A 24,723-nucleotide genomic window follows, 5' to 3' on the forward strand; every position below is an offset into this window, starting at 1 on the left:
CGAGAGTTCCTCTGTCCAGTGTCTGTGTTCTTTTGCCCCTCTTAATCTTTTATTTTAATTTTATTTGCCCAGTCTGAGATATGGCTTTTTCTTTGCAACTCTGCCTAGAAGGCCAGCATCCCGGAGTCACCTCTTCACTGTTGACATTGAAACTGGTGTTTTGCGGGTACTATTTAATGAAGCTGCCAGTTGAGGACTTGTGAGGCATTGGTTTCTCAAACTAGACACTCTAATGTACTTGTCTTCTTGCTCAGTTGTGCACTGGGGCCTCCCACTCCTTTCTATTCTGGTTAGGGCCAGTTTGCGCTGTTCTATGAAGGGACACCGACAACGACAACCGCCTGATCACCGACAACGACGAGACAGCCTCTAGGGAGGAGGTCAGTGACCTGGCCGGGTGGTGCCATAATAACAACCTCTCCCTCAACGTACCCAAGACTCAGGAGATGATTATGGACTACAGGAAAAGGAGGACCGAGTACGCCCCCATTCTCATCAACTGAGTGGAGCAGGTTGAGAGCTTCAAGTTCCTTGGTGTCCACATCACCAACAAACTAGAATGGTACAAACACACCAAGACAGTCGTGAAGCTGGCACGACAAAGCCTATTCCCCCTCAGGAAACTAAAAAGATTTGGCATGGGTCCTGAGATTCTCAAAAGGTTCTACAGCTGCAACATCGAGAGCATCCTGACTGGTTGCATCACTGCCTCGTACGGCAATTGCTCAGCCTCCGACCGCAAGGCACTACAGAGGGTAGTGCGTACGGCTCAGTACATCACTGGGGCTAAGCTGCCTGCCATCCAGGACCTCTACACCAGGCGATGTCAGAGGAAGGCCCTAAAAGTTGTCAAAGTCCCCAGCGACCCCAGTCATAGACTGTTCTCTCCACTACCGCATGGCAAGCGGTACTGGAGTACCAAGTCTAGGACAAAAAGGCTTCTCAACAGTTTTACCCCCAAGTCATAAGACTCCTGAGCAGGTAACCAATGGCTACCCGGACTATTTGCATTGTGTGCCCCCGCCCCAACCCCTCTTTTACGCTGCTGCTACTCTCTGTTTATCATATATGCACAGCCACTATACATTCATGAATATGTGTACATACTACCTCAATTGGCCAAACCAACCATTGGCTAACCGGGCTATCTGCATTGTGTCCCACCACCCGCCAACCTCTCTTTACGCTACTGCTACTCTCTGTTCATCATATATGCATAGTCACTTTAACCATATCTACATGTACATACTACCTCAATCAGCCTGACTAACCGGTGTCTGTATGTAGCCTTGATACTTTTATAGCCTCACTACTGTTTATAGCCTCCCTACTGTTTTTCACTGTCATTTTTACTGTTGTTTTTATTTCTTTACTTACATATTGTTCACCTAATACCTTTTTTGCACTATTGGTTAGAGCCTGTAAGTAAGAATTTCACTGTAAAGTCTACCTGTTGTATTCGGCGTACGTGACAAATAAACTTTGATTTGATTTGAGTAGTACCCAGCGTTGTACGAGATCTTCAGTTTCTTAGCAATTTCTCGCATAGAATAGCCTTCATTTCTCAGAAATGAAGGCTATTTCTGGCCATTTTGAGCCTGTAATCGAACACACAAATGCTGATGCTCCAGATACTCAACTAGTCTAAAGAAGGCCAGTTTTATTGCTTCTTTAATTAAAACAATCAGCTGTGCTAACATAATTGCTAAATGTTTTTCTAATGATCAATTAGCCTTTTAAAATGATAAACTTGGATTAGCTAACGCAACATGCCATTGGAACACAGGAGTGATGGTTGCTGATAATGGGCCTCTGTACACCTATGTAGATATTCCATAAAGAAAACCAGCCATTTTCAGCTGCAATAGTCATTTACAACATTAACAATGTCTACACTGTATTTCTGATCTATTTGATGTTATTTTAATGGTCAAAAAATTAGTTTTTCTTTCAAAAACAAGGACATTTCTAAGTGACCCCAAACTTTTGAACGGTAGTGTGTATATATATATATATATATATGTATTACTGTATATATATTGTATGTATACTGTATGTAGTCATACTGAGCCATTCCATGTTTTGATAAGAGTTCAAAGGTTCCCAGAATCATCTTGAGCCATCATTCTAATGCATTTTAGTGGTAGCAACTGCCATGGGTCTTCATCGTTCATGACATACAGTGCATTCGGAAGATATTTAAACCTCTTGACTTTTTCCACATTTTGTTACATTACAGCCTTATTCTAAAATGTATTAAATTATTTATTTTTCTCATCAATCTACACACAATACCCCATAATGACAAAGCAAAAACAGTTTTTATTTTTGCATATTCATAAAAAATAAACAGAAATACCTTATTTACATGGGTATTCAGACCCTTTGCTGTGAGCCTCGAAATTGAGCTCAGGTGCATCCTGTTTCCATTGATCATCCTTGAGATGTTTCTACAACTTGATTGGAGTCGAGCTGTGGTGAATACAATTGATTGGACTGGATTTGGAAAGGCACACACCTGTCTATATAAGGTCCCACAGTTGACAGTGCATGTCAGAGCAAAAACCAAGCCATGAGGTCGAAGGAATTGTCCTCAAGAGCTCCCAGATAGCATTGTGTCAAGGCACAGATCTGGGGAAGAGTACCAAAACATTTCTGCAGCATTGAAGGACCCCAAGAACACAGTGTCCTCCATCATTCTTAAATGGAAGAATTTTGGAACCAACAAAACTCTTCCTAGAGCTGGCCACTCTGGCCAAACTGAGCAATCTGGGGAGAAGGGCCTTGGTCAGGGAGGTGACCAAGAATCCGACTGTCACTCTGACAGAGCTCCAGAGTTCTTCTGCGGAGATGGGAGAACCTTCCAGAAGGACAACCATCTTTGCAGTACTCTACCAATCAGGCCTTTATGGTAGAGTGGCCAGATGGAAGGCACTCCTCAGGCACCTAAAGACTCTCAGACCATGAGAAACAAGATACTCTCGCCTGATGAAACCAAGATTGATATCTTTGGCCTGAATGCCAAGCTTCACATCTGGTGTAAACCTGGCACCATCCCTACGGTGAAGCATGGTGGTGACAGCATCATGCTGTGGGGATGTTGTTCAGTGGCAGGGTCTGGGAAACTAATCAGGATCGAGGGAAAGATGAACAGAGCAAAGTACAGAGAGAATCTTGATGAAAACCAGTTCCAGAGAGCTCAGGACCTCAGACTGAGGCGAAGGTTCACCTTCCAACACGACAACGACCCGAAGCAGATAGCCAAGACAATGCAGGAGTGGCTTCGGGAGAAGTCTCTGAATGTCCTTGAATAGCCCAGCCAGAGCCCGGACATGAACCCGATCGAACATCTCTTGAGGGACCTGAAAATAGCTGTGCAGTGACTCTCCTCATCCAACCTGACAGAGCTTGAGAGGATCTGCAATGAAGAATGGGAGGAGCTCCCAAAATACAGGTGTGCCAAGCTTGTAGGGTCCTACCTAAGAAGACTCAAGGCTGTAATCGCTGCCAAAGGTGCTTCAACCAAGTACTGAGCAAAGGGTATGAATACTTATGTAGATGTAATTCTTCTGTATTTTAGATTTTATACATTTGCTACAATTTCTATAAACCTGTTTTTGCTTTGTCATTATGGGGTATTATGTGCAGATTGATGAGGGGAAAAAATAATTATGTATTTCAGAATAAGGCTGTAACGTAACAAAATGTGGAAAAGGTAAAGGGGTCTGAATACTTTCCGAATGCACTGTTTATACAGTGCAGTACTACATGCAGACTGCCATATGTTTCAGAAGTTGCCATTGCTCTAAATGTTATATTGTGGAAAAATATGTGAATGTTGTAATATTATACATAAACTACTTGTAGCATTACAATATATATATTTTTTTTGATAAGCTTGATTCCTTTGAAAATAACCATTTGTGATGCCTAACATTATTGCCAATGCATTACAGTACTATTAGCAATGATTTTGATAAGCAACTTCTCTGTTATTAAATGCCAAAATGATTGCTTATTGATAAAATTACCAGAACCATGCATGGCAGCGGGAAGCTGTTTGGGGGGGGTCTTTTTGTCCCCGCTCAGCTGAGGAGTATTTTTCTCCACTCATACAGGAGTAATAAAGCCTGAGTGCACACATTCTTTTTTTTTCCTCTTTTTTTTCATTGTGATTTATTTACTTCCTGCGACTATGGAACCATGTCCCTTGAAGTAGTTTTACTGTTGATGGCCAATATCATAATTTCAAAATGTAGTTTTTCTGCAATGAGTTTTGGTATGTGATTGTGTTAAACACCAGAGTAGGCTAAGTAAGGCTACATTCAGACAGAAATGTTATATATCGAAAACTGATTGTGTGTATTGTTTTTGTATGGGGTCATACCTTGACGGACAATGGAGTGGACATAAGATGTGTCAAAAGTTGAAATTAAGTTAGGATCAAGACATGTTTATAACTGAGCTCAGGGAATGCAATAAAGTAGCAAATGTTGACTGGTGATGAAGTTACAATTTAAAGCCAGATTTGACCCGATATCAACATTGCTCTGAATTTGGTCCAGTGTGTGATGATAGAATGGTCTAGGCCTCTGAGTGGACATACTGTATTCATTAAGAGCCATCCAGTGGCATTTTCTGCGCAATAGATTGTTGATCGCATGAATGAGCACACTCAACCTCCAGTGGTTCTAGAAGCTGCTAGTAGCAAGCAATTACATGTTACAGACTGGAAATAAATAATGAACGTATTACAGTACTTACGTATTCTGCACCGTTGTATGGCCCCGCAAATTAATTTATAACCAGTCTCATATCTAGTCTCTGTATCATAATGTGGCCTTTCATTGCTTCATTAGAAAAAACATATCCTTGTGGTCTCTACATTATGTGGGTACAGTAGTTGTAAATGTTTGTATATTGTACAGCACCTTTATAAAAACTCACTGAGTGCTCTTTCGGGAAGAAAATAGAGATATATAGAAAGCTCCATTATTTTTTTATTTAAAGTAGATTAAAAGGAAATGAGTTTGACATGGTGTTCTGTTCATGCACTGAAAAAAATAAAGTTTTACTGAAAACATGTATTGTATATGGACTGGTCCATCCATAGTAAATATTCCAAAGCTCTTTGCTTATTGGCTCTACAATCATGACGTGTACTGTAAGTCTATGGAAATGGTGTCTGGTGATTGTGTATCTGTTCATACTAATCACCCCAAACAACTCAAAACAACCACAAACAGATACCCAAAACAACCTAAAAGTACTCAAAACCACCTCAAACAGATACCCAATACTACTCAAAACAACCACAAACAGGTTCCCAAAAGTACCACAAACTGTATCCACCCCCGGTCTCTCTAAAACTCCCACACCAGGGGACGCTGGGCTGGTACTGAACCACTCTTTCCCTCGCTCTCCTTCTCCTCTCTCCTCCTTTTATTCTCTCTCCTCCCCCCCTCTCCATACTACCTTTCTAATTAACAGTCTGATTATGGCTGGAATGAAGGATGACTGATAGTCTGTGTGAAGGGTATGATGAGAGGACTATCCTCCATGATGACCTACTTTATAGATATGTCCCAAAAGCCACACTATTCCCTAAAAACTGCACTACCCATATTTGCGGTCAGCTGTTTGTTCATCCGCACTCACCGCAATTGCTAATAACCCATCCGCAACCGCAGGACTATATATAATCAAACCCGCAATTATAGAAAATGCTCTATAGGCTACTGGCCAGAGATGCCGGAATGATTTTTTGACAGTGGGTCCAGGATATTTTTTGGGCTGATTTAAACTGAACAGAAATATAAATGTAAAGTGTTGGTCCCATGTTTCATGAGCTGAAATAAAAGATCTCAGAAAATGTCCATATGCACATAAAGCTTATTTTCCTCAAATATTGTTCACAAATTTGTTTACATCCCTGTTAGTGAACATTTCAACTTTGACAAGAAAATCCAACCTGACAGGTGTGGCATATCAAAAAGCTGATTAAACAGAATGATCATTACACCTTGTGCTGGGGACAATAAAAGTCCAAAATGTGCAGTTTTGTCACACAACACAAAGCGTGCAATTGGCATGCTGACTGCAGGAATGTCCACCAGAGCTGTTGCCAGAGAATTTAATGTTCATTTCTCTACCATAAGTCATTTTAGAGAATTTGGCAGTTCGTCCAACTGGCCTCACAACTGCAGACAACGTGTAACCACACCAGCCCACGACCTCCACATCAGGCTTCTTCACCTGCGGGATCATCTGAGGCCAGCCACCCAGAAAGCTGATGAAACTGAGGAGTATTTCTGTCTCTAATAAAGCCCTTTTGTGAGGAAAAACTCATTCTGATTGGCTGCACTCCTGCCCAGTCATGTGGAATCCCTAGATAATGGCCTAATCAATTCATTAAAATTGACTGACTTCCTAACAGTGGGGCAAAAAAGTATTTAGTCAGCCACCAATAGTGCAAGTTCTCCCACTTAAAAAGATGAGAGAGGCCTGTAATTTTCATTGGTACACTTCAACTATGACAGACAAAATGAGAAAAAAAATCCAGAAAATCACATTGTAGGATTTTTTATGAATTTATTTGCAAATTATGGTGGAAAATAAGTATTTGGTCACCTACAAACAAGCAAGATTTCTGGCTCTCACAGACCTCTAAGAGGCTCCTCTGTCCTCCACTCGTTACCTGTATTAATGGCACCTGTTTGAACTTGTTATCAGTATAAAAGACACCTGTCCACAACCTCAAACAGTCACACTCCAAACTCCACTATGGCCAAGACCAAAGAGCTGTCAAAGGACACCAGAAACAAAATTGTAGACCTGCACCATGCTGGGAAGATGCAATCTGCAATAGGTAAGCAGCTTGGTTTTAAGAAATCAACTGTGGGAGCAATTCTTAGGAAATGGAAGACATACAAGACCAATGATAATCTCCCTCGAGTAGCAGCACAGCCAGGTGGACTGGGGACAGCAAGGAGTCATCAGGCCAGGTAGTCCTGAGGCATGGTCCTAGGGCTCAGGTCCTCCGAGAGAGAAAGAAAGAAAAAAGAAAGAAAGAAAGAAAGAGAGAATTAGAGAGAGCATAATTAAATTCACACAGGACACTGGATAAGACAGGTGAAATACTCCAGATATAACAGACTGACCCTAGCCCCCCGACACATAAACTACTGCAGTATAAATACTGGAGGCTGAGATAGGAGGGGTCGGGAGACACTGTGGCCCCATCCGACGATACCCCCGGACAGGGCCAAAAAGGCAGGATATTCCCCCACCCACTTTGCCAAAGCACAGCCCCCACACCACTAGAGGGATATCTTCAACCACCAGCTTACCATCCTGAGACAGGGCTGAGTATAGCCCACAAAGATCTCCATCACGGCACAACCCAAGGGGGGGCACCAACCCAGACAGGAAGATCACGTTCTTGCTGTGAGATGTTACCCCACTCTTCCACCAAGGCACCTGCAAGTTCCCGGACATTTCTGGGGGCAATAGCCCGGATCCCGGCTGGGTACCACATGAGGGAGGAGGATGTCTTCCCTGTAACGCACAGCATTGCGATTGCCTGCAATGACAACAAGCTCAGTCTGATGATGTTGTGACACACCACCCCAGACCATGACGGACCCTCCACCTCCAAATCGATCCCGCTCTAGAGTACAGGCCTCGGTGTATCACTCATTCCTTCGACGATAAACGTGAATCCGACCATCACCCCTGGTGAGACAAAACCGCGTCTCGTCAGTGAAAATCACTTTTTGCCAGTCCTGTGTGGTCCAGCGACGGTGGGTTTGTGCTCATAGGCAACGTTGTTGCCAGTGATGTCTGGTGAGGACCTGCCTTACAGGAGGCCTACAAGCCCTCAGTCCAGCCTCTCTCAGCCTATTGCGGACAGTCTGATCGCTGATGGAGGGATTGTGCCTTCCTGGTGTAACTCGGGCAGTTGTTGTTGCCATCCTGTACCTGTCCCGCAGGAGTGATGTTGGGATGTACCGATCCTATGCAGGTGATGTTACACATGGTCTGCCACTGCGAGGATAATGAGCTGTCCATCCTGTCTTCCTGTAGCCCTGTCTTGGGCGTCTCACAGTACGGACATTGCAATGTATTGCCCTAGCCACATCTGCAGTCGTCATGCCTCCTTGCAGCATGCCTAAGGCATGTTAATGCAGATGAACAGGCACTCTGGGCATCTTTCTCTTGGTGTTTTTCAGAGTCAGAAGAAAGGCCTCTTAGTGTCCTAAGTTATCATAACTGTGACCTAAATTGTCTACCGTCTGTAAGCTGTTAGTGTCTTAATCACCGTTCCACAGGTGCATGTTCATTAATTGTTTATGGTTCATTGAACAAGCATGGCAAACAGTGTTTAAACCCTTTACAATGAAGATCTGTGAATTTATTTGGATTTTTACAAATGATCTTTGAAAGACAGGGTCCTGACAAAGGGACGTTTCTTTTTTTGCTGAGTTTATATATTTCTGTCTGCACTGTCTCAATGTTTAGACAATTAAGATCCACTGCCTCCGGGAATGAGAAAAATAAGGCTCTGCCCAAGTGCACAGTCTCACAACAGATGAACTCAGAGGCAGATCATCTCAATAATTAATTAGTTCAACTTCAGTCTTGTGATGAGAGAGCTGAGTTTGCACATTGTGGAAACGGGGAGTGACTTCAATGCAAAGTCGTTTGGTTATCAGTTCTCTAGCAGAGGGAACTTAATGTCACAGTGGAAGGATAGTATACATTGACGACATACTCGCTGACTCGTTACACATCCTAAAATATGCCTGAAAGCATAAGCCTTTTTTGTTATGTACCAAACACATGTGTCATTTTCTATAGATAAGTGGGTTGATTACGGAAGCTACCAGAAAAAAGTACAACCACATAATTTTTATTGATTTATTACAAGACCTAAAAAACATTTCAAAAATAATTGTTGAGAGACAGCTTAGAATTAATCTTGAAGGGAATATTCAATATACATTTTTATTCCAAACAGCTATTGAACTAATGTATTACTGACATGCATATTAGGAACAACTTTGTCATAAGTGATCATTTATTTTAAAGTACTGACACAGGTAACCTAGTGTTTCACATGTATCACTTTCATTTCCTTCCACCAGATGTCACTGCATCTTAACAAGTGAACTATTGAATTGCATTCAAACGCTGTGCTACTCACGGTCATATCCTATTCCAGTCCATTTATGTAAATAGGAGGTCAATAAGCAACAATGTCAGCAAGAGAGTTGAAACATAACTGATGGTTCCAAAATTGAACTTCCTCATAATGGCATTGCAGTTACTAACAGTTGTAATCCTCAGCATGCCTGAGTGTGGGTAATCCAGCTTTGCCTAGATTACTCAAACAGTTTTGGGCGGATGGGAGTTAATAATTTCACCATCACAGTATCAATGAGTAGCAACAGGCCTGTCCTCACATCCAGGGCCAGATAACAGTGGTGGAGCAGTGTGTCAGCGCTCTATATGGGCACAGAATGTGACTATTTAAAAACTGACATTAACACAATGAGGAAGCCTTATAAATAGATTGGGATATATGGGTCATGAAAGGGTGAACAAGGGACTGTCAGCTAGGTTAAAGTATCTGGGAAGGGAAGAGACTTTATGAGACAGTAGAGAGACTGGTACGATGAACAAGTTCTGTCCAATAACATGTTAGCATGTGGTGAAATATTTCATATGCTAAAACATATTGTTAACTGCAGAAATTTTGTAGCAGTTCCATCATATTTCAACTTTAAATTTATCATGTGGCAGCATGCCTTTGGGGAAAGTTTATCATGTTAAATTCTAAGGGAGTGACTAACTTCACTTAAAATAGTGAACTCTTTTCATTCCAGAGCTTCCCTCATGTGAGAGCTATCAACATACTGTATACACATCGCTCAGATTCAGCTGTTTTCGAGCCATCACAAATACCTCACATGATACACAGCATGTAGTTTATCAACTATTTTTGAGATAGGTTTATAAAATGAATCTAAATGTAGGACAGAGGACAGTTGTCACCAAGCTACTGAGGTTTTAATGAATTTGGAGTTAACACCCTTAAATTTACCCAAGAGTCTTTGAGGTAGGGAGGGCCGATCCTCATGTTACTGTAAATGATGGAATGTTTCCATGACAATGGAAGCCACAACCTCAGAGAGTGACTCATAGCCAAAATAATTGACGGTGGTTAAGATAGTATGGACACTATTCCTGTTTAATGATTTTACAAGACCTCAGTGTATGTGTTTGTATTCTGAGGCTAGTATGTCTCATAAGAGTCACCCGTGTAGACCGGTTTCTCATCAACAAGCCTCCCACATGTTTTGATGTATTCAAACAACTTTGCCTACATAACTACAAGGTGTCATTTACATTTTTACATTCCTTTCGACCACAATATCAATATGCAGAACGTGCCTGACCTGTATAAGTTCTCGCCATTGTCATCTAGTTAGAGATGGATAAATATGAACTTAATGCAGCAGTTTTGTGTTAGCCAACTACTTCTCTTTCAGTTTTCTGAATTCAGAGTGGAGAATGTACAGTGGCAGAACAGTGAGACTAAGTGGATGGAAAGGAAATTAAACATGGACACAGAAAAAACTAAATGATTCAGCTATAGAATTCCCCCTCTTTTTTCTTTTAGAGTAATACAGGCAACACCCTTAAGTGGCTCTTACGTAATAAATCTGTTTCTGTTTTTAAACACACAGAGTTCCCCATCATGGAGTCTTCTTCTAAAGACTATTTACTTACCATGGCAATGGTGATGTTTTGGAGACATCTCCACCAGTTTAGGAGAGGATCCACTTATATTTCTCAAACTGTTGGGATGAAAAAGCTCAACTATTCCAATGCATGAAATGGAAAATATAACATCACTGTTATTTGATGAATTATTTTAAATGAATTGTTGTCACTCAGAATGGAAGTTTGTATACTTGTTCCTGTAGCCATGGGAAGATGGGTGCTGTGGATATTTTATATTTTAACCAAATAAGACAGCAGCAATCCCCCCCGGCGCCATGATACTTTTGGTTTTATTAATTTATTGCCACCGAGTCTCGCCAGTGTAACTGCTAAACTGCTTGCTAACTGTACACTGTACTGCATGATTGTAGCGGGTTTACTAATGCTTTAGTTCTAGTAGCTATGTTGACTAGACTTTAGCTAATATGGTGACAACGATGTTGGCTGTGTGTGGCGTTTGGCGGTTGTGATATAATGGTTTGGCTTGGATTTTTTTTTTGCCTGGTCATAGACAGCTGATGTGTTTTGCACTGGAGTCCACAAGCAAAGTGAAAAGGTGAGAGGAGAAGAGTGCATTGATGCGAGAAGAAATGATCTAATGATGAAAGGGATCATGCTGTTTGTATGTGGCTGTTATGAATGTGAACTGTTTTTGTTTGTGATCATGAGTGTATTCATTCCGCCGATTCTGTTGAAAACCGTTTCTTAAACGGAATGAAACGGGGATAAACATGCCTGAATTTGTCCAATAGAAACTCTAGTTTGCAACTGTTGGACGAATGACTACACCCTAGATCAGCTACATGCAGGCAAGAATATGCAAGGCGGTATTGAATGTGTCAATGTCTGTCACCTTGATTATTCAAATTTCTCTCAAGCTGTGCACCTACGTTGTAAAATATCATACATAGGCTAGGTTGTAGCAACCTCATGATGGGTATAGGCAAAATTCAAGTATCATGTAGTAGCCTAAATCTATCAATGTTACATTGAGCTGGGTGAATGGAATATGAAAGACAGTCATCCAATATAATGTAATAGAAAAAAATCATGCTAATAAAAAATCATCCTCCCACATGTTAAACAGCAATGGCCACCACTGTTTAATACAGTATGATATGCTATGTTCGACTACTTTAGTATGATATTCGACATTAGGTTAGGGTTAAGGTTAGGGTTAGGGGAAGGGTTAGCTAACTCACTAAGTAGTTGCAAAGTTGCTAATTAGTTAAAATTCTAAAGTTGTCCGTGGTGAGATTTGAACACTCAAACGTCTAGCAACCCGTAAGGTTGCGTGTTCGTATCTCATCATGGACAACTTTAGCAATTTAGCAGATTTGCTACTACTTACTACTTTTATACCTACTTAGCATGTACTTAACAAAATATAATATTTTTTTGCGCTGAGACCAGGTTGGATAGCATGCAAGGTGGCAGGTCTGTGGAGATCTTCACAATTGTTATAATAATTGGCACAGAATCTCAAACAGCACTGATCACTTGCACTACAGTATGTGCTATTAGATGAAGCACAGTAAAAATAAATATAACATATCTGACATTGTATTCCCATTTGAACTTTGTTGTGATAACACATTTAGATGACAACTAAACCAAAAATCTGATCGTTTTTTTCATTGGAATTTTGTTTTGCTTTTAGATGGCCGAAAGCATATAGTGATAACACATTGGGAATTTAAAATGGGTGAATAGGTTGGTCGAAATGTCATTGATCAACATATCAATCAAATATTACCCACATTTCCACGTCGGGATATTATATTTAATGACAAGTTATTTATTATAATTATGTATTGCTATAATGTATTATTAGGTTATTACTTTCAATGTATTATTATTATTATTATTATTATGAGACTTTATACCAAGGGCCAATGGGGTGAGAATGGGTCTTGATGGTTTCAGAGTGCGTTTCACTTCTTTTTTTCTGTCTCCAATGAATTATTCAGATGTGGTGTTTGCGTAGTGAATTAGTCAGCAACTGGGCTAGACTTTGGCATTGAAATCTAGAGGTGTGGCGTGTCCAAAGAAATGAGTAACAAAGATTAACTCACCACCGTACGTCACTGGCCCGGGAGGGGCACGCTGCGCGTGGTGTTACGTCAAGACCAGCACAGTTGTTATAAAGTGAAATGATCATCAACAGACTGTTTAAGTCGTCGATGGTCTGGGACTGATTAGTCAGCTATAGATAGATACTCAACAAGAATAGAGAGGAATTGTTAGGTCGATACACTGACTTGTCTTCACATAAATTCGACTTTAAAATGTTTTATTCAAATTCATGGACCAAGTGCTTGATATACCTTATCTTTATAACAAGTGGAAATTGTGAGTGTGTTTCTAGCCATGGTAACCCTTTCCTAGATAAGGTTGATATAAGTTTTACCTGAACATGTTTTGCTTAGCTAGCTACATACGTTGCTAACTTGAACTGGCTAACGTAATTCTGTCTGTGTGTGGAGTTGACCTATTTTACTGTATCATATCCTCGCAGCTGAATGTCCCAAACCACAAGTGGAGAGAAATCAAAATGTCGTTCTAACGAATGATGCGCTCTTAAAGAACGATTTTCCGGAGGGCTCGGAAGTATTGTTTCAATGTACCAACGGCTACATGAAAGCGCAAGGATCTGAAAGCATCACCTGCACGAGTGGAGAGTGGAGCACCCTGGAATTAATCTGCAAAAGTAGGCGGCAAAATACTAGCCCCTCTTGTGTCAAGTGCGATTGTTGAGTGTTTACTGTTGGTTGACTGTTTTAATGCTTCCATTACCTCGCTGATTATTAATTTCAGAGAAGGACTGCGGTGCACCCAAGGAGATGCCACATTTGACATACGAGTTTGATAAGGAAGGGACGCTTTTTGGTGCATCAGCAAGAGCAATTTGTGATAAAGGGTGAGTATGCTTCAATATCTGATGTATCATCATAGTATGGGGGAATTATTTTGCACAAGGATTCAATGCAAGACCACCCCTCTCCCCCTCTCACACAAGCTCTCTCCACCTCTAGCTATCAAATTCAGGGATCAAGTTACAGGCAGTGTTATGCCACAGGTTGGAGTGGAAGATCAAGATGTGAAGGTAAATCTTACATATTTCCCATTGACACACCATGGACATCTTAGGCATTGAACTTGTTTGAATGAAGAACACCAATTACTGCTGAACGAGTAGTGCTTTTTAGAGTGGTTTGCTTTCTATTATTATTTTAGAGACAAATGGTGAACGTTCAATTACCAAAAGATTGACTGTAACTACCTATTGGGTAACAAGTACAATTTACAATTTAACAACTTAATAATAATAATAATAATCCCAGACCTCAAAAGTGGTCTCCTGTATTGGTTGAAGCACTGTTTGCGGACTTAAAAAATCCAAATTACACTACAAAAATATAAACGCATGTCTCACGTTTCATGAGCTGAAATAAAAGATCTCAGAAATGTTACATACAAGCGTATTTCTCTTAAATTTTGCCCACAAATTGGTTTACATCCCTGTTAGTGAGCATTTCTTTTTTGCAAAGATCATCCACCAGACAGATATGTCATATCAAGAAGCTGATTAACCCACATGATCATTACACAGGTGCACCTTCTGACAATAAAATGCCACTCTAGAATGTCCAGTGTTGTCACAACACAATGCCACAGAAGTTAAGCGAGCGTGCAATTGAATTTTTTGATTTAAATGTGAAAAGTAAAATATGGTATGGTCAGCCATAAACTACGGACAACGAACACAATTGCATTTATTGATTAGCAATTGGATGCACAAAAATACCGTGATGAGATCCTGAGCCCCATTGAGGCTTCTTTTTTTTCTGTGACCAACAGATGCATATCTGTATTCCCATTCATGTGAAATCCATCAATTAGGGCCTAAGGAATTTATTTCAATTGACTGATTTCCTCATATGAACTATAACTCAGTTAAATCTTAAATTTTTGCATTTTGTTCAGAATATTTTTTTCTATTAAAGTGTGATTTCATTAGTTTTTTTGTGGAAAACCTGAAGAAACGGGAAAACAAACCTGGAAAAACAGAATAGCATTTTGGGGGAAATTCAATGGAATCGGGCAGAAAATTAGGGCCCTGCAATTCACATGAATGTAGTGTTAATAAACTATTTCCTTTAGCCCAGCATCCTACATAGTTCTTGGGAGAATCTCAATTGCATAGTCCTCGTGTCCTCTCCTTCTCAAAAATATTGAATTAAAAAAAAGGGGGGGTTGAGAAGGCGAGGAGATGGGACGCAAGGAGTATGCATGCAATTGCGATTTGCCCCTCGACTTGATTTCTATTGTGAATGATTTGGTTTCGGTCTAGAGAAACGGCGAATCTGGCTCACAAAAAAGACTTCGGTCAATTTGTAGTTTAATAGCCCAAAAATTATAATTTGGTTGGTCGCTCAGCACTAACAAATATAATGCACCCATGTATGTCTCCCTCAGTGGTAACTTGTGAAGAACCTATTGATATAATGAATGGCATGATCTCAGAGAAGCCTGACAAACAGTTTCCAGAGTATGGGGATGTCATACAGTATTCCTGTGATGAAGGTTACACCCTCATTGGAAACAAATCCATTGAGTGTGAAGAAGATGGTGAATACAACTCATTCCTTCCTGAATGCAAAGGTATGGATTCCATTTATGTTTGATAAATGATCTGCCAACACCCTACATCTAGACACTGCAGGCATCCACTGGTTGAATCAACGTTGTTTCAATGTAATTTGTCACCCTATTGTGAGTGACATGGAAAACGCATTTGGATTTGCAAAAAGTAATCAACCAGTACTGTTTGTTATTCCAACCAGTGTTGTAAGCATTGCAATTGATCTAAAACGTCAACTTAAATAATTAATTAATTACTTAACTAACAGGTTGTTACATCAATCGTCATTGAAAATAAGAATATGTTCTTAACTGACTTGCCTGGTTAAATAAAGGTAAAATAAAAAAATGTAAAAAAATTAAATCAATCCAATTTCAACATAATCATCAGAACAATGTTTGTTGAAATTTTCATAGAAAATTCCACGTAGAAATGTAAACTCTTTTCTGTCCTATAGACCCCTTTCTATGTTTGCAAACATTGCTGCACGAGGGCAATGCATGGAAGTTGGCGGCAGAAGATGCAGTTCTTATAGAACGGCAGCAAAAAAAGCCTCTTTACATGTTGCTTATGAGTGCATTTCACACTACTTTTGGATTATAATTGGATTTTAAGGCTCATATGAATGTCCTGCTTAATATGTTTGTCATCATTGCAAATCAATTGCATTATACTTAAAAAAACACTTCAACCAGTAAAATGACTCTTAGGCTGTAGCAAAAGCTAGCCAATGTCAATGAGCGTTACCATTCCAGCTAACAACTGCTGCATCCAAAATAATTATTTTGCAAAGATCACAACCAAAAAATAATATTAGACTGTTCAAACGAGAATCAAGACGTAATTGTAAGCGGATCAGAACCCCAACAGCTGGGGTTTAGAAGTAATAAAAACCTACATTTAGGCTGTTGAATGGGTGCAGATGGCAATGGCTTTCTTACTGCCGCCAAGTGTCGCGAGCATCTGTGCATGACGTCAGTGTGTCGTGTACTGGAAAAGGGTCTATAGTCAATATTGGGTGTTTGAAATTATTATTAATTTAATATTTGATTAGACATATTTTATTTGGCCTTTCAATGTTGATAGTAAAATGGTATGTTTGAATCAACCTCATTGATTCAATGTCATGCCACTAACTTAACTAAAGAGGTATATTGAAGTAAAATGTGAAGCCACAGTTCAACGATTGCTGCTTGAACAGTGACTCCTTTTGGTAAACGTGTTTTCAAGAGATTCCATGTCACAATAGGTTGAAAAATGACTTTGAAACAACGTTGATTCCACTGCGTGCCCAGTGGGTTGCACCATCAGACTATGATAAGGAACATTGTCATTGATCGTTCTTCTTTAAATCCCGCTGTGTAACATGTAACAGTGGTGTATGCATGAATGTGCAATAAATAACCATTGTGCATTTCTATTTCATAGATGTCAATGACCTTCCTTTGAAACCAACAACCATATCAGCATCAATGACAACATCGACTGTTGCACCCACAATACAAGGTAGAGCAAATCCAAGTAAATCTAGCCCAGTGTAATCAAGGGCTTGATGATCAATTGAATCATCCATGTTAGACTTCTCTAGAGTCTAGACCATGGTCTAGAATAATTTTGTATTTGCAGTTTCAGGGAGAGATCATGGTATTGGTGAACATGACATCAACGCAGCTACAAGTAAGATTATTCAAGTGATTATTTTGTCGTTAGATAGATTTTTCCAGCTCCCATTTGGCCAAACAATACTGACTCTCTTTCAGGGAATGCAGCAGCCGTGGGAAGTGTGATCGGCATAGTCATAGTCATAGGTAAGAAATATATCATTTGAAACCATCACAAATTAGAGTGAGATGTCTGGTAAAAATTTGTCCAATATGCTTTTGAGTTTAACATGCTGACCACACCGCCCAGGTTGCATGTGCGAGCATTGATAAATACATTTAGACATTGAATAACTTCTATAATTTCATCCAAACTACTTGCATGTGTGAACAAGCATCTGTGTAGCCAGGCACTAAAATAGAACTTGGTTCTTGCAAGTCCCGCCACTCCCATTTCTTCATTGGTTTTTAGGAGCATATACGCACGGGGGTGACTGAAAGAGGAATGAGGTCCACACTCCAGTCTGTTGTGGTAATGCGCCTTAAAGTTGGTTGCCAACCACAATATAAAATACACAGAAGAAGACTGAACAAGGACATATTACTAGTATTAGGTTCTAATTTTCAGAGTAAATTACTCCCTGACACTAGAGAAGCTTAACCAAGTTTAATTCTTCCCAAAGGGTCGATAAAGCTGGATTCAGACAAACATGTTTCTACCACCAAATTGTATATATACTTCATTTTAGGTACTCCTCCTTCTCTCCGATCCTTACATCTAATGGTTTGACAGGAAGAGGGTAATAAACCATAATTTCTCACTTCAGGGGATCTGACCTGACCTGAACCCCTCCTTCACCTAATCCACAGATGTCAATCCGCTTTCCCTATCACAATCATGTGACTTCCTCCCGTCCACCCAACACATTCCAAAGCCATCTGTCTCCTACAGATAACCATTAACTTCTGATGTAAAACCAGTCCCTTTCAGTCCTTTATATAATGTGCTTCTGCATATAACAATGTTCCAAGTTTCACCCAGAATCTAACACTAGAAACAAACAAGGTTTCCCCTTTTACATCTGTGGATTAATTTTCGGAGTAGAGAACACACAATGTGACTCAATTCTACAAAGATCCAGCAAAAAAAAAGTAGCTTGTACATTTCAGGTAAAATAACAACCCAATGTTTATATCCCAGGACAAATTAGCTAGCAAAAGCAAGTTAGCTAGCTAACTGTCCATGAATGTTTCATGTGTTTCGACCTGTCCCAAAATTAATATAGTTCAGATATTGTTTTGATATTTCAACCTGGCGTCCTGTGTGGATGGACAAAATCAACATGCGGATGCACTCACGTGCCCGATGTAGTAAGGATGTGTTCTAACTAAACTGGATTCTTTGCTGTATACTGTACTGGGGTAAACATTCCCTTCTGTGACCCATCAAGAGTTTCCTTCACATGATTTGATCTGTTACACTAGTAGGCCTAGTCAAACTGCTGACTTTCCAATGTTACCAGGGGCGGGGCGGCAGGGTAGCCTAGTGGTTAGAGCGTTGGACTAGTGACCGGAAGGTTGCAAGTTCAAACCCCCGTCGTTCTGTCGTTCTGCCCCTGAACAGGCAGTTAACCCACTGTTCCTAGGCCGTCATTGAAAATAAGAATTTGTTCTTAACTGAATTGCCTGGTTAAATAAAGGTAACATTTAAAAAAAAAAATCAGATTTGTATTACACTTTCTCTTGACCATTTGAAGATTATACAGGGGACTCATGATTGATTCCTTATCTTTTGCAGTTACACTTGTGCTGTTCGTGTATTATTGTTTTCAGAAGAGGAAAGGGTGAGAACCTACATTTCACAATTTCTCTTACTAGAAAATAGTGCACAATTTCACCTACAACTGAATCACAGATATTATTTTCCTCCTAACTATATATGCATTAACCACAACTTCTGCTAATGGACTTTACACTGTTCATTCAATCCACAAATGAATTATTTGGATAAACTAGCCATACAGCTGGCCAATTAATTGAACTAAACAATGCTGTTTACGGAATTACATAACCCATGAACTAACATTCAGTCTGGCGTTTCATATTCATGTATTCCCTATGATACCTGTGATTTGCATGATCAAACTTTTTGCTGGATACTTCAACTTGCTACTGTACATGCCATAGTTGCCTTTGCCTGTTTTTGTCCATTCCGCTAAAGCTTTGTCTTTCGTGCTGGGTGTTGAAAAATCAAGGAAGTTGGGAAATCCTTTCCTAATGCACTCTCGGACAGAGATATTGGAATTGAAAAATAGAATGGAGTATGTTGTTCAAAAGGGAGGTGGCTAGGAAGCTAGACCTACCATACACCGTGCTAAACTGACCAGCTGACTACCACACTGGAACACAGCTACCAAACTAAGCACTAAAATACTGTGATTATGTATGCCAATCTACTGTATTTCCTTACTGCACTGTTATTTGTAAACATGATAATCCTGACACAATTTCATTATTTGAAAATGTTGCATAGCTCCTACCAGACAGGAGAAGACTCAAGAAGAAAAGAGGAGTTATTACAATTTCAAAATGACTAAGTTGAATGCCTACCCAAGGTATCTACAATTCATACGTGATTCTCTTAAACCCATTAAGAAAAAAATGTCCCATCTTTTAATCAAAGTCTTACTCATATGACTATACAGTTTGTGGTTGTCTTTGAATGTGAGTAATCTAAATAGTGAAACTATAGTTAACTGCTCTATTGACTCAATGCTTTGTCTAAAATATCTAATTTCTTTTTAGGGCTAGGACTGCTCCTATCTGCTAGTCTGGCATCTGTGTCCTTGAAAAGAAGTGCCCAGTAATTGTCTCAGACCATTCCCTGGTTGAACAAAGCCACTTAATTTACAGTGCCCTTTACATATGTGACATTACTGAATGGAAGTTATAATTGTACTTTTTTTATGATGTAAATATTTTTTGAAAGTCAATGTAAATGTTTTAACCCAATGTTTAATGTATTTATATTGAAAACTGGAACATGTGTAATAAAAAGCTTTTTGCCTTGTCAAATACCATATGTCTACAAATTGCTAGTCAGCTGTGTTGAGTGGGCAGAAGGCCCTGTAATAAGATTAATGCACTAAACAAAATGTATGATTGAGGCTCAAAGGCTGATCATCTTTGACCATTCCAAAATGTGTGCGGAATGATTGCGGCTCAAAGGAAAATAATCTGGGTCTGGTAACGCGGACATTCCTGTTAAATCTAACGTTACTGTATTTATTTTCAAGTAGGCTCAATGTGGGTCTGGGAAACCAGCTCATATTCATTTACAGGCCCCAAATGTGTGATTTAAATGAAAGGTTCGCCCATTTTGAATGTTATATTTTTTTTGGTGCATCTGAGTTCTATCGATTCCCTGGATCTTTTCATGTGTATCCGAGGTTTTGGTGTTCAAGCAGGCAGACATGTGGCCGGTATTACGTAGCACTGTGATAAAGTCCCTCTCATTACACTGGAAGTTAATAGGAATACAACTCTTAGATCGCGAAAATGTCTATCATACATGTAATACTGGTCGACGTCACAACTCGGGAGGATGTCTTCGTTCGAATGAGTGATGGATCATATTTTTGCGATATTTCTACCTCGAGAAATGTTTAATTTGACTAATGGTCTAGCATATTGTTCATATTTGTCTCTAGTCCAGGGTGCATTGCATGGTGCTGTTGCCAAAGATCTTATAGAAATTCGTGCTAATGTAGTTTTTTTAGCTAGAGCCCAATAGACTCCCATTCACTCCTTCAAGGAGAGCGCGTCTTATCGCAGAATTGCCCAGAATGCACCGCGCGGCTCCTTGGTGTAGCTTGGTCAGCGTTCCCCATCTCATCTGCCGTTGCGAATGTTATACTCCATTCTTTGAGGCACATCGATCTGCAGGTTGAACGTGGTGAGAGTCTAGTTTTTAGGCCATTTTACAGTTAACTAGCTACGTTACATGCTGATATTGTCTTTAGTTTTATTGTGTGTAGCTACGTTTGCTAGCTAGCCCATAGCGCGTCACATTGTGGATTTTGTAGTCGACTTTGTTGCTACCACTACTACGCCAAAATTAACCCTTTGTTCACAAAACAATATTGTTCTCAAAGTGTTATTTAACACCGTGAATTAGTGGTTATTGGTGGATTGAAACAAATATTACTTTTAAAATATCTAAATCTCAAGTAATTCTATGATAAACTGCCTTTTCTCCTTTTGAGACACATTTGTGTAAATATTAAAATAGTATGTACATTTTCTAATAATGATTAGGTTTGTTTTCTCAAGATAAATACATTCCGAAAGTGTTGGGTGCAGGGACTTGTTAAAATAATATTTTTTTACTTCTGTGCTGTTTAGAAGGCTCTTTCTGTTGCTCAAAAGAAGCAAGCTGCACAGTAATGGTGTGGCCACAACAATAGCCATGAGAGATGAGATCAACCATGCCAGACTGCTGCCTTCGATTTATTAAACACCACTTTCACGTATTCTTGCAGAAATGACAAACATGTTGCGGTTATAAACCATTGCAATGAAGGAATGCATGATGAGTCAATTAATATGTCCGTTATGACAGGTGTTTATGAAAGACTAAAGCATGTTAAACCAGTCTAATAAAATAGACAAATCACTGGCAAATGGAGAAACTCAATAGATACGTTCACAACCATGCTTACTGGGAAGAACCAAGCCATTATATAAACCTGACTTTGAACACATGGCCAGAAAAGCCCCTCGGTGCACTGTACTTACACTGCTCCATTGTGCGTCTGTCTATGGTCTCAGAGCCTTGAAATGTAGCTCTTATGATTGCAGGTCCCAGCATGAGGCTTCTGGTATCTGATGCAATGGAGACATTGAGGCAAAACGTCAATAAGTAACGCTTCACAACAGGGGACTGTACTTGGTGAAAATTCCTAAATGATGCAAATATTTATTTCTGTTCTGGTTACACGTATTTCATAGATGATCAAAATAAATAAATGTACACATGTAGGCTACAGTATGCTAAAAAAATACCTCCATACTGTACCTTCCCCCTCACCTGGATATAGACGGGTTATATGTGTAGTCTTTGTTGACAGCAGTTATAGGGCTAGATGCAAAAGCTGCTCTCAAGGTACAGTTAATATAAATCTGCAACACAACAATAAGGCAACAAGTAGCAGTGATAACTATGGCCATGGGTCTTTACTGATAGGCCACCACAGATACAGTATATGATGTTAGGAATGTGTGACTTTTTTCATAAATGATTTTATAATCTCACTTTTGATATGTCCATGTTTGAAAGCGGAAGGCATCCAGAATAATTTTCAGAGTTCTGCTGTCCTCTCTAGCGAAGCTGAAGTCAGACAGAGAGACATGCATTTTGCCATCTACAAAGCAACTGGAGAGAAACCAGTCCACATCACAAAGAAAAATAAATTCAATCATGGCAAGGAAAGAGGAAGAAATTGAGATTGATGGAAAATATGTACGTGGGTGCTTCCTATGACTTTACCCGTGGCCAGAAATGAAGGTATTGAATGGGATTGTTTGCAGTTGGCAGTTTAACAGTTACCTGTTAAATTTAGGTTCTCTTGATGGACATTTTTTTATTTGATGGCCTTCATCCATGATTGATTAATTTAAGCACTGTCTTAACCATCTCTTCACAATTCCTTAACAATCATCATTTTAAGAGTGCTCTAACAAACTTAATCAGTATTTTTAGACACTAACAGCTGTGCTTATGAAGGCACATTTTGCCATCTCTTTACTGGGTACATTATTTTGTTACATACAGTACAGCTCGGGTCTAACACTGTGTGCACAGATGTACAAGAACACAGCCCTATATGCAAGATCGCACCAGCGTACAGAGTCAAATTATCTGTGTTATAAAAACATTGCATTTCAAATATGGGGTATATGCACTTCACAGGCAGCTGGGGTTGTGTTGGTACAAACAATGACCTCAAAACTGATGGAGCGGTAGAACAGTGTTTTGAAGTAGATAACCCCCTTTGTCATCTGGTTGGCTGGATGGAGGGAGGACAACATGTAGGCTAATGCATAGCAGTTAAGGTTAATACACATAATAAATATTTGGATTTAACAAATTAATCAAATTATATTCTTGCCATTTTAGATTAATCAATGTCTGTCAATTAGACAGACTGATTAGACATTTTCTATTACCATACTTAGTGTATGATGGTGATGGGCTGTGTTGCCTGTCTTCACAGTGAAAGGCTGCCGCCTTGTGGTATTAGTACGGGTTAGTGATAAATCTGCAAACTACTGCTCTGCATACCGAGTGATGTTTCCAAAGGGTAAGTAAAATAGATCCACTCGGGAGACAAGCAACCGATCCCACCCTTATGAAAAAAGATTACAGTCAGAGTGCAGTATGCTGCAAATATTTTTTTACTGCAGTCATTTTGCAGTGTAACCGATCAAGGAACAGAAGAAGCGAGAGGTAAAACAACCCAAAATCGGTCTTCTCCAGCAGGGGGCGTACATGACCCATCAAGTTAGCCAGGTGTGTCTGACGGTGATTACGGCTATCGTATAATAATGCTCAAATATTTGTATCTGGAATTTGTCTTTCAGCATCAGTAGAACACACCCGACTCTCCACCAGTCATACATGGAGAATGGTCTAATGCCTCCCATCGAAAAGAGAGCTGGCCCAAGCAAGCATGAGGACTTGCAGCAAGTTGTGAACTTAATCAACAACTACACAGAGGATAATGCAATAATATTACCAGGACACAAACACTTCGGTGGAAAGCTGCTGCCATCCCATGTGACAATAGCAGCGATGTGGCATCTCTACAAAGAATCGATGACATCACTTGGTATGTAAAGCATAAATACGTTTTGATTATTTAATTGACCTCCAACATGATTGGCACTACTTTTATTGACCTCACATTATTTTTGTATTTTCCAGAGGCTCCACCACAGTCTGGACCTTCACTTCCTGATCACAGGCCACACCTGGCTTCAGCCTCATCAAGCAGCGCTTCAGAAAGACCAGAGTGATGTTGTGAAACGGCACTGTGACAGGGGTCATCACATGCCCTGCACCAAAGTCAAGGGCAGGACAGAAACAGGCTCTCCGAATATAGATTCCCTTGTTCCATGTGTGGTTCGGATGGATCTGTCATCAGCACTATCTGCAGTGCCTCTATTCATATGACTCTCCTAACATACGTTGCTGCTACTATTTTTTTTTTATCCTGCTGCTCAGCCACTTGACCCCTGATGGTATGCATATAACTACCTCATCTATCACTGATATCGTCATTGATATTGTTCTGTATATTATTTTATATATATTGACACTATATATATATATCTGATGTTGCTACTATGCAAGTAACCATTTGGCTGTATCGTTTACACCTCCTGTAGAGACCCATCCACTTAGCAAGATGTGGCTGGGGGTTATAGCATTTCTTTCACATGACCCATCAAGTTAGACAAGTGTGTCTGGGTAAGCGTCATCTAATATTTATAAAATATTTTTTTTATCTGGACCCTTTGTTTACCTGGAATTTTTCCTTATTGTAGGCTACTACTTTTACCACTTTTAGTCTTTACTACACTACTCACTGTTTAGCTCATAACCTCACACGTGAATGCTTAAAGAGA

The 24,723-nt window shown here is 39.8% G+C and overlaps 1 protein-coding gene across 8 annotated transcripts; it reads left to right on the forward strand.

The window, feature by feature from the left end:
* The first annotated feature begins 12,930 nt into the window (after window positions 1-12,930).
* Window positions 12,931-24,608, forward strand: LOC118388460 (complement decay-accelerating factor). 8 transcript variants are annotated; one of them, XR_008144455.1, is made up of 15 exons: window positions 12,934-13,140; window positions 13,307-13,498; window positions 13,606-13,708; window positions 13,824-13,894; window positions 15,268-15,453; window positions 16,862-16,939; window positions 17,060-17,110; window positions 17,194-17,241; window positions 18,833-18,878; window positions 19,568-19,649; window positions 19,840-20,989; window positions 21,895-22,600; window positions 23,310-23,396; window positions 23,677-23,924; window positions 24,020-24,608. XR_008144455.1 is itself a non-coding variant. In XM_052526777.1 (9 exons), exons 1-9 carry the CDS (start codon window positions 13,077-13,079, stop codon window positions 17,530-17,532), a joined length of 819 nt encoding a protein of 272 aa, XP_052382737.1. In that variant the 5' UTR covers window positions 12,931-13,076; the 3' UTR covers window positions 17,533-18,754. The 8 variants fall into 8 exon arrangements, 1 of the variants encoding a protein (XP_052382737.1); XR_008144453.1 differs by having other exon boundaries at window positions 21,895-23,396; XR_008144452.1 differs by having other exon boundaries at window positions 23,310-23,924.
* Window positions 24,609-24,723: the final 115 nt, after the last annotated feature.

The sequence above is a fragment of the Oncorhynchus keta genome, chromosome 10 (assembly GCF_023373465.1).
Source record: "Oncorhynchus keta strain PuntledgeMale-10-30-2019 chromosome 10, Oket_V2, whole genome shotgun sequence".
Lineage (NCBI taxonomy): Eukaryota > Metazoa > Chordata > Actinopteri > Salmoniformes > Salmonidae > Oncorhynchus > Oncorhynchus keta.